The 12,704-nt window shown below is 31.7% G+C and overlaps 1 protein-coding gene across 15 annotated transcripts in view; it reads left to right on the top strand.

The window, feature by feature from the left end:
• LOC128247032 (glutamate receptor ionotropic, NMDA 2B-like) overlaps positions 1-12,704 on the top strand; it is a 1,133,867-nt gene that overhangs the window by 694,045 nt on the left and 427,118 nt on the right. For all 15 annotated transcript variants that reach the window (XM_089347814.1, XM_089347813.1, XM_089347818.1 and 12 more), the window contains one exon: positions 953-2,225. In XM_089347814.1, coding sequence (XP_089203940.1) covers positions 1,806-2,225 — 420 coding nt within the window. In that variant the 5' untranslated portion in view covers positions 953-1,805. The remainder of the gene's footprint in view (positions 1-952; positions 2,226-12,704) is intronic.

Here is a 12,704-nt window from a genome sequence, read left to right on the forward strand (position 1 = left end):
TCCAGTATTTAAGTTATATTTTAGAGTACAAAATATACTGTCTTCGCTTGTCTTTTATGCATTCAATTTTGGAGAGAATTTTTTGATGAAATGTAGTTTCATTATTTTTCAGTATTGTTGATCGTCCCGTAAAAGGGAAAAAATTTGAATTTTCCGTCGCTGCAAATTTTCAGATGCTTACTTAGTGAAATCTTGCGCTCTTGTTGGATATGTTGCCTGTGGATTCTTGTGCCTTTAAGTTGGTTGAGTCGTATTTCACGTATATATATATATATATATATATATATATATATATATATATATATATATATATATAAATACATACATATATATATATATATATATATATATATATATATATATATATATATATATATATATATATATATATATATATATATATATATATATATATATATATATATATATATAAATACATACTATATATATATATATATATATATATATATATATATATATATATGTATGTATTATATATATATATATATATATATATATATATATATATATATATATAAATACATACATACATATATATATATATATATATATATATACATATATATATATATATATATATATACATATATATATATATATATATATATATATATAATACATACATATATATATATATATATATATATATATATATATATATATATATATATATATATATATATATATATATATATATATATACATATATACACACACATGTAGGTTGATATGTATCGTTATTGAGAGTTTGTATGAAACTAAACCATTTATGTCAATATAACTCTTAAAAGAAAGGGAATATAATTTCGCTATATTTTAATATCATGTTAAATATATTTACTTCAATGATTTGTTTTCAGACATTCCTTTACGTAACGAGATTCGTAATTCTTTCTTCACTTCTCATTTTTTTTTTTTTTTTTACTTATAGCTGCCGATGGGAACACTGAATAAGCGGTTTTTTTAGCTGGAAATAAAAGCCAACTTGCGATGAATGCTGTACATTAGTGTTCAGTGACCGGAGATGCGGAAACGAGCAACATACCACGTGTTTCCAAAGCTACATCTGACATCCGATTCATCTTGATGGTGTAGTCCCTCATCTAGAATAGACATCAATGTCTGGGTTGAAATGGTGTCAAGCATACTCGATGGATATTTTAAACAGTTCTGGTATATGTTTCGTTTTTCCGCCGAGAATATGAAATTATTTCAGCTTATTTTAGTTTTCCACAATTAATATTTTCGTTTATAGAAAATTTCACAATTTCTGTTTATTTATTCCAACACCACTTATTTGAAAGCAAATCCCCAAACCAGTTATTGATCATTGGTCAACAGAGGTATCATATGTCGTGTCAGAACATATGATATGTAGTAAAAATGAATATATGCTGGAGAATACAAATGATACAATGAGATAGAAAGTGCCTGTTTCATACTGAAAGGTATTGTCTCTATCTATATTGGTATCTCTTCATCTATTCGTTCTTCTCTGTTTGAAAAATATAAATATTTATATATGTGTATGCTGGCACCTATGACGGAAGGTTTGTGAGTATGTGTCGATATACAGATATGTATCCTCTGGCTTCGTAAAGAAAATTCAGAAGGCTGTTGTGATATATTTTATTCTGGTTTCAAACATTGTATATATATATATATATATATATATATATATATATATATAATTCATTTGATCTTATTCTAAAATCATATTGTCATCAAAAAAAGGGTTTGGCCGAGTTGTGAAGTAAAAGAAAATACATATATAAACTCACAACATGGCCCATATTAATACTTGCATCTTACTGCTGTTTATTGCATTGAATTTATCAGCTATTGAAAGTCTCAACCAGGGAACACCACCGACAGTCAGTATGGCTGTATTAGTACCTGAGAGCCCTTTTAAGAAGTCACAACTCATTGGATATATTATACGCTCAATCAATCAATATCGACGCAAACAACTGCCATTTAAACCAACCGGTTACCTACAGTCTATTAAATCTGGGAGTACCAAAGAAATACTGGATGCTTTTTGCAATGATTTCTTTCGGAACAATACCATAGCCATAATGTATATTAACAACCAAGTCATATTACAAGGGGACCCCTCTGCGGGGAGTTATGTAACTCAGTTGGCGCACGCAGTTGGAATACCCGTCATTTCCTGGAATCCCGATCGTACCATGGCAATTCAGGTAAGCAATCAATCTTTAATCTCTTCTAATTAACGTTAAATTTGTTTTCAGATTTCCATTAGAAGTAATTCTAATTTCACAACTTGTCTAGCACACTTACCATCATCTAAATGACAGAATTTCTGCTAAGAAAAGAAATTCTCTTATGTAATAACATTAGAATCGTATTGTTTAAGAATAGTTATTATTTATCGGAAATATTAAAGAATCAATATTGGAGTTATTGTTGTGTAGAGTCGATACATCCATGTTTTACTTCCTAACTTTATAGCACGAAATGTTTATTGGTTTCTCTTTGGCGTTTTATTGATTCATAAAAAAGGGGCATCATTTGACAATTGATATATGAAATAAATTTGAATAAACGGAATTGAATAAATCCTTGCAAGTGTAGACTGGGATATCTATGAAGTAGTAAAAGAAAAATATGAAGAAATGTTCTACCTAAATTTCGCACACTATAAAAATCAATATATTTCTTTCTTCTGCCATGCAAGCATTATGCTATATTGCGAAGGAAGACGAAAACCAAAAGGAAAAAAAAAAAAAAAAACAGATTATGATGAACGTTTTTTTATGACTAATTCTGTTTGAAAGTTGACGTATAACAGTAGTAGTACAAAAGTTGATTCGAGATACCATTTAACAAAAAAAAAAGTTGAGAGAAAAAATATATTTATCCGTCTGTTTACGTTTACTGCCATGCGTTTTATAAAGGGAGAGTAAAGCTTTCCAAGTTGATATTGGGTTTGAAATTCTCGACTCTTGCATGAAGAGATCTTTTATCTTGACCTCTTTCCATGAATGACAAATAAAATATTCTACAACAAAGAGACGCTTCTTCGTAACGTAATTCTTGAGCGTCATATATTCTTGAATTCTATACTTGATGTATTTTTCAACGAATTTTCAACTTAGTTTTGTCTTGTAGCTGTTGCATCTAAATGTTAATGTCTCTTTCTGTATTTGTTCTCATAATTCTCTCCTCTAAAGACTAATATTTCTTACTGATAGTTTTACATTTGTCATTCATCATATTGCAAATCACATGCGTGCGTGCGCATACGGCTTGTGTAAATAATGTATTCTTGTTGTTATCTAGCATTCTCATTTTCATTACTGCTGTAAATTTCCATGTTTATTTTTCCAGTATGACAACACACCCCGCTGTCACTCTGGTCGTTTTAATCATTATCTCATGTGTCCCTACTGTGATTAACATCTTTGTTCTTAGTGTTGTTCATTATTGTTCATTTAGTATTGCAGCCATTGTTTCTAGTAATGCTGGAATATATTTGAACAAGTACTCTGCATACCTTTACTATTTGTATTTTTGTTTGCTCTGCTCCACAGGAGAAAGTTAGCTATCACAATCGTTATGGGAATCATAGCCATGCGGAAATCAATTTTTGCCTTTCAGGCACAAGCAAATAGCAATTAACAATTTTCTCTTCTGTTTGTTATAATTAAGCTCTCCTCCTATTTCTTGACAAAATAACTGCAGTATAATCATTTCCAACAATAACTAATGATTCAGAGCGTGATAATAATTATAACTATATTACTATAACACACGTAGTGAAATATAACTATAACAGCGGACAATCACACTAGAGCGCCTTCAATACGCCTTTTGTTTTTTTTGTTTTTTGTTCGTTTTTTTTTTGCATTTTTATTGTTTTGTTTTCGCAATATCAACAGCAACATCATCCTCGACAAAACTGATTTGTTACCGGAAGGAGGGTAAGAAAGGAAGCTACAGATGCGAGAACCGGCTACCCATCAATAAAGTCAATATGACGAGAAATCAAATCAAATATACTGAATCAATCAACAGCAGGGATCGACTACAAGAAGGTATTTTACAGGAAGCCGCACTTGTGGGTAAAGGAGAGCCTCAAGATCTACATGGTCTGCCCAACAAGTGTCAGATTTCTTACATAGAGCGTGAAAATCTGGACGGACACACTGAATCTCTACCACGACAAATGAACATAAGAAGTGGCATCTTCCAAGAGAACAAACTACTAACTCTACTCCTCTACCTTTGCACCAGCACCACTTCTTGGCAGACCACAATACAGGAATAGCCATGTATCTACCTCATTGGGTGGTAAAGCAAGCCACCTTTTCTACAATAACGACCAGATGACGGTTGTCAAGGACCACAACTGACTGACGAGTAAATTCAACATCATCAAAATCATCAACCCCAACATCAAGATGAAGGGAAGTATCATTAAGTGCATTAAATATAACTATAAGAGAGGAAAACTGAGCAATACTGCAAACTTAAGCTTTGATACTTACACCGTGATTAGAAAGATCGATAAAGATGGCACATACAGCTACCTGGATGTGAACTGAGGACACTGCATACAACACTCAGCTATGAATGACAAGATCTGGAGGGTGCTTATGGTGTTAGGAATTGAACTGAATGCACCAGCTGACAGATTTATAGCTATTAATTCCTTTAAAATACTGTAAATATGCCTCTAAGTTAGCCACATGGAGCCGAACACAGAGTGGACAAAATACAATGTAGAGCTTTTCTTTCGAAAGAAAAAAGAAGAAAATAGAAAAACTGGAGGAAAAAATTCCGATCAAAAGGAATCGTGTAAAACGAAGAAAAACATCCGATCAAAGGGGATCGTGTTTCACAGAACAGAGTAAAAATGTAAAAAAAAAAACAGATTAGGTTTGTCTGCGGAAAGAAAAGCCTACGAAAAAGAGCACGGTAACCTCAGGCAGGGATGGAAAAGCATATAAGAGCAAAAAGCTCCCCCTCTCTCTCTCTCTCTCTCTCTCTCTCTCTCTCTCTCTCTCTCTCTCTCTCTCTCTCTCTCTCTCTCTCGCTCTCTCTCTCTCTCTCTCTCTCTCTCTCTCTCTCTCTCTTTTCGATTTAAAGGATCATACTTAAAGTGGTTTCGTCATTCGCGCGTACCACCTTTTATTGAATCTTTCACGAGAAAAACCTTTCCTTTATATTCTCATTTTCCTTTTCAAGTGATACCTGAAAAAGTTAATGAGCGATTAGCCAGAGAGGAAAGTGTTTGTCTCTAAACCTTTCGCTCGAGTCTACTACACACATTTTGTCACCATGGCCACGATGAAAATTGCCTTGCCTTCCCGGTTAAGAGAAGGTGGCGGAGCAATTTTCACGATGGGCTCGGCCGACAACCGAATTCGTCCTGACCACGTCTCGGGCAAGTCGGTCCGGTGTATCTGCTGAAAATCCTTAGTTACACGTACTTCAACACACCAACATCGGTTGGTTGTGGACATAAACACACACGAAGAAAGACAGTACACATGCACAAACACATGCACACACATACTTACACTCATACATGCATACATACAGAAAAACAGCACACACACACACACACACACACACACACACACACACACACACACACACACACACATATATATATATATATATATATATACTATATATATATATATATATATATATACACACACACAGAGGCTCGTCGTATATATATGTATAGCTGAAAACACTCGCCCAAGGTGCCATGCAGTGGGACTGAACCAGAAAACTATATGTTTTGGAACCAAACTTCTAACCACACAGACACGCCTGCACCTGGGAATTCATAAGCACGTATGATTCTTTATTTTTATTTGTTTAAATACATGAATATTGATACTTCTGTCATTCAGTTAATGGCATCCATGAGAGAGAAATGTGGTAACAGGTGTGAAACTATTGATATATATATATATGTATGTGCGTGAGTATTTCTCTGCGTTTCCATACCTGCGCATACACACACGTTATATATATATATATATATATATATATATATATATATATATATATATATATTAATATATATATACGTACACTCATGCACACACACATACATACATATATGTGTATATATATATATATATATATATATATATATATATACATATATATATGAATACATATGCATGCATATAGGTATGTATGTATGTATGTTTGTATGTATGTATGTATGTATGTATGTATGTATGTATACCGGTATGACATATGTAATGATTATAGTGTAATTTCAGAAAGCACTTCAATATATTTTTTAGATGAGATATTTGACATTTGTATTACATTTCCATTTTCAGTATTTTGTAAATTGGTTTTTCGTTTTGTCTGCTGTTCCGGGTAGATTTGCTTTTAAAGCAGATTAAAGGTAATTCATAAGACATGTTTAAAATAATTTTTGATTAAATTTAGTTATTTTATGAAGTTTATTTCTGGGTTTGATAGTATGTTTTATAAATTACTCTATTTATGTTATATATTTTGTCAAGTGGAGTTTTCTCTCCGAGTATCACGTCGTTTGAAGATTTGCTCAAGTTAATGTAGAAAAATTATTTCTGTCGTGAGCATTTTGTATTATTGGCAAAAACGCTGGAAGGCTGTACACATGTCTTTGCTATGGTATTTGTTTCAAAGCCATACCGATTTACATTCTGAGATTAAATCTGGGAATCTATAAAACTACCAATCAATTCTCTGGGTCAAAGCCATACCGATTTACATTCTGAGATTAAATCTGGGAATCTATAAAACTACCAATCAATTTTCTGGGTTGATTTTTATGTATTAACTCTTCTCGTGGAAAAGTCAGTAGACTAGACATTGAAATGCCACTCTCGTCTGGAGTAGCTGCATCAGGTTTTGCTGTCATCTCAACACTATGTGCCGACGTCAGCTCTGCGGATCGCAACATCTATGCATGCCGTTAGTTTATCTTTCTCTCAGACTTCGTTTTTAACTAAGTGTTTATGTTGTCCTTCCAACATATCTTATGTCAGACTTTAGTGCAGGTTTATCCGTGACGGTAGAACCAAGGATGTAAACTTATGGACTACCGTTCATAGCCGTCAATAGCAATGATAGAGAAGTGCTCAATAACTTGACCCAACACTTCTGTCTTCTTGAGGTCGACGGTCAAATAAAAGTTATGTGAAGCTCTTCTGAGAATCCGCGAGATATGGCAGTTGCTAATACGAGTGTGTTGACAGTGTTGAATTTCTGGAAAATAGAATGTCTCTGATGAATAAGATACATTTCCAAATATAATTTATCGATGTAAAGAACATGTCATACTCACGACATTAACTAGAAATGATTTTTCCTACATTCCCGGGTGATATGTCGAGACTAGAACACTGTGTCTTATTTGAATCGTCTAGTTGGTCTCGGGAATAGCTATGCCTTATAATATCACTTGCACACACATTCACGCATATACATACATACATAGACATATACATGTATGAATTCATACGCAGAAACACATACATAGACAAACAGACAAAAATAGATAGATAGATAGATAGATAGATAGATAGATAGATAGATAGATATGCATGTATGTATATACATATACATATATATCACAGGCATCTGATAACTTGAATATGGAGAGTTGTCATCGGTATTGGTTTATTTACGTTGCCGTACTATAACGTCTAGGTAAAATAAACCTACGGACTAAATACCAAACGTTGAAACATAAATGCCAACGTCAATTTGTTCGACAACACGTTGCAAAGTGGTGCCCCAGCATGGCCGTGGTCCAGTGAGTGAAACAAGAAAAAAAATGAAAGATAAGCTAAAAGTGTTCTCGTTAAAACATGGTTGCATATATATTTTAAAATACAAATATGCAAAGCAAATATCATATCCATGGTTGAAGACTAAAGTAGAGTGAAAATAAAATTACTTTTTTTTTAAATCGATAACTATATAATGTTTATCTAAAGAATTTTCAGAGCTACTGTCTGGTTGAGAAATAGACTATGCAAATATATATATATATATATATATATATATATATATATATATATATATATATATATATACACACATATATATATATACACATACATATATATATACATATACATATATATACATACATATATATATACATACATATATATACATATATATATATATATATATATATATATATATATATATACATATATACATATATATATATATACATATATGTATATAAATATATGTATATATATATATATATATATATATATATATATATATATATATATACATACGTATATATACATACACATACATATATGCATACATATATATATATATATATATATATATATATATATACACACATACATATATATATATATATACATATACATACATATATATACATACATATACATATACATATGCATACATATATATACATATATATATATATATACATATATTATATATATATATATATATATATATATATATATATATATATATATACATACGTATATATACATACACATACATATATGCATATATATATATATATCTATCTATATATATATATATATATATATATATATATATATATATACATACATATATATGTATATATATATATATATACATATATATATATATATATATATATATATATATACATACATATATATGTATATATACATATATATATATATATATATATATATATATACATACATATATATGTATATATATATATATATATATATATATATATATATATATATATATATATATATATACATATATATATATACATACACATACATATATATACATATATATATATAAATACACGTATACATACATATATATACATACACACACACACACACACATATATATATATATACATACATACATACATACATACATACATACATACATACATACCTACATACATACATACATAGAAGCGAGTCGTCAACATACAATGAAGCGAGTTTAAGTTTCTTATTGATTAGATTTGTAAGCAAATGTATCTTGAAGTTTAAAATATGTATTCAGCTATTCAAATAAAGGGATATGAGAGGAATAAAATCCCAGTGCTCCTCCACTCTGAATTGATAGCTTAACAGAGCGTGATTAGATAAGTTGTGTATTACACACACACACACACACACACCACACACACATACAAACACAGATATGTATATGCATATATCCATATATACGTGTGTGTATGTATATATGTATATATATGTGTGTGTGTGGGCATATTTATATATTCTTATATAAATGTATGTAGGTATAAATATTTAGATATTTATATGTGTATGTATGTGTGTGTACGGGAATGTATAGGTTTGTGCATGTGTGCATTTGTGTGCACATAGTTTCATTCCTGACCAATATATTCGACTACAAAATCATACTGTCTTAGCTAAATTTTCCCTGTATGTATATTATTATATTGTATTTCTTGTTGAAAAATGTTCAGATCCATAACTTAGTATTTCTTAATGGGGTTTTAATAATTGTAAGCTTTTGTATAGTTAAAAATATATAGCCTTGGTTTTTGTCATAGTTAAAAATATTTTTAAGAAACTAGGTATCTTTAATAAATATTCACATCGTTAAGAAACTGTATGCAAACGCGTTTTATGAGTCAAAAATCTAAGAAAACGGGATAACAGAAATACAAGGAGCTGTAAATACCGATGGGAAGTAAGTCAGTTTAGTTTTATAAGTAGATCAGAATTAGACAGAATGGATTATAGCTGAGAAGTGGGAAGCCAACATCGTGTGAAAATTTTTGTTGAATTTTTAACTATTTAAACATTCTGCTATATGAAAATGATTAGAAGAAGAGATAAGTTTTTCTCTTTTATCTTTTCCACAAGAGAAATAAGTCATCTGTAATATTGGTTTCAAATTATATCACAATGTTGGCAGTTTGTGTGGGGAAAGGCTAAGTAGATTAAATTGACCCCAGCTGTGCTTACTTTATCGACCCCAAAAAGATAAAAGGGAAACTCAATCCTGGAGGAATTTGAAGTCAGAACATAAAGACAGACGAAATGTTTCTATGAATTTCGCCTACCGTGCTAACGATTCTACCAGCTCACCACGTTGTAAATGTTTTTGTTAAGGTAACATAGACCCAGAATGTGACATTGTTGTCACGGTATTGTATATATTTCTTTTATATTTAACGAACTCGAAAGGATTGTAAACTGTAATTTTACCACTAATATTTAATGAACTATGGTAGAACGGGATGAAATTCCAAATCGGAACCTCTATAATCCATGAACATATATACCATTAATATTAGTTTGAAATTCATTAAATTATATCGTCATCTGGTGGTTTAACATTAAACTAATATGCACAAAACCTTCAGTTGCAATGTATTATCACAAACGGACTTTATGAAAATGTGTGCATGTCAAGCCGCATTGCCTATATAATTTTTGTTCGTACAACGGCTAACAGAACTGGTGTACGTATCAGTAGGGCCGTAAAGCTGAATAGGGATGGAGGTGGCTTTGCAATCATGAAATCAAGCTCGAAGTCACTGCATGGCGGCTTGACCATTTTCCATAGCCTTCAGATAACACATTATTTGTGAGTGGAATTCGGTGAATACAAACCGCATAGAAGCCCGACACATTAATTGCACACTTTTTCAGAAAAGGTACTGCATTGGGGCACACTATATCACGCTAATTCTACCTCAGAATTCCGGTAAATGTAACCTTGTCTTTGAAATACTTAAGAACTTTCACGTTAATTTAGGTGGAGATAATACAGTGGGTCGAACAGCTGATGTTACATCGTTGAACGACAGAAATCCATTGCATATACCCACATGTATATTACATATACGTATACGTGTGTGTGTGTGTGTGTGTGTGTGTGTGTGTGTGTACCTGTGTGTATGCATGCATGTATGTATATATGTATGTATTATAACAGAAAAATGGTCATGTTGCGTGTAACAGTGTTATTACTAAATGTAGAGTACGTAATTGTCTGTGTTATGATGTTTGAATATATGCTAAAATATTTCTTAGTAATATAACTCGAAAAACGTTTATTATTGACAATGATGTAGCGGTTCATTGCAAGACTCGTAACGTATTTTATCTAATACATTGTTGTGATCATGGTATACAATATATGGGACAAACTACTCAGACACAGACGTTGAAAATGGATTGTTATTCTGTTATGTGTTTCAGCCTTATGGCTGCGGCCATTCTGGGGTACCACTAGTGAAATATATTTGTATACATTTTACAAAACATTGCTCTAGATTTGGAAGTTGTAGAGTGGAAGTTATTGATCAGGTTGCGGGTACTGATTAAGGCACTAAGCAACTGCTTCTGAGGAAAGAAACATTTCGGTTTAGAGTATTGCGTATTATTCATGTACTTACTCTGAATGGTATGTTAAGAACACATATTAAAAGAAAACAGTGCAGGAAGAAAACATAGCGACGCTTTTAGATTAAATGAGAGCAAGAAGCTGGACATAGACATTTCTGAGATATGACGCAAACTTGAAATTTTATGTGGGAAAAGAATACTATAAACGCTTTTTTCAAACGTCTTGTTCTCTGTCCATACTTAAAAATCTCTTAGATGTATGCGAGAGTGATGTAACAAACGTTAAGTACTTAATTGGTTGTTTTCGTTGCAGATTAATTAAAGCAGTCAAGGAAATGGCAAATAAAGGGAAAACTAAATACGTCAAGATACCTTTCATTTGTAATTCCATTGATACTCTTTGTTTAAGTACAATAATTAAGAATAGGAGGACGGTGTTCAGTATAAACGCAATAAGCGTAAAAGGTTGTACTGTAGGTGACAGACTGGTTGAGTATAGCAAGTACTCACTGAACGTGAACCTGGCAAATATCTGGAGGAATAATCTTGAAACTTGTGATTGCGATAAATCGGAAATATGTTTCTGAGTGGACGTGCATGCTTGTTAGAGGGATTTTGACATTTGTTTAAGTAGGGATTAGAGAATGTATTAATGGGGATTAGAGAATGATTATGGAGATTTATGCAAAATACAGTAAGCCGTGTAGAATATATCACAGAAAATAATTTTAAAATCGATCAGCGGTTTTAATAAGTCTTAAATAATAAGTTGAAGAGAAATTTAGAAAGAGTAGAAAAAGAATTACTACTTTGTCACTGGTATGCACGAGAGGATAGCAAGTGCCTATGTATGCAAGTATGTAGGTATGTACATATGTATGTATCTATGTATGGACGTATGTGTTTATGTACGTCGGTATGTATGTGTGTATGTGTATAGCCTGCTTACCAACCAGATGGTTCCGAGTTCAGACCCACTGCGTGGCACCTTCGGCAAGTGTCTTCTACTATTGCTTCGGACCAACCAAAGACTTATGAGTGGATTTGGTATACGGAAACTGAAAGAAGCCCGTCGTATGTATGAAAAAATATGTGTGTGTGTGTGCGTGTGTGTGTTTGTGTGTGTGTGTGTGTGGTGTGTGTGCGTGTCTGTGTTTGTCCCCGCTCCCCAACATTGCTTGACAAGCGATGCTGGTGTGTTTACGCCCCCGTAACATAGCAGTTTAGCAAAATTTGCCGATAGAATAAGTACTAGGCTTACAAAGTATAAGTCCTGGGGTC

The sequence above is a fragment of the Octopus bimaculoides genome, chromosome 2 (genome assembly GCF_046866305.1).
Source record: "Octopus bimaculoides isolate indiv1 chromosome 2, ASM4686630v1, whole genome shotgun sequence".
Lineage (NCBI taxonomy): Eukaryota > Metazoa > Mollusca > Cephalopoda > Octopoda > Octopodidae > Octopus > Octopus bimaculoides.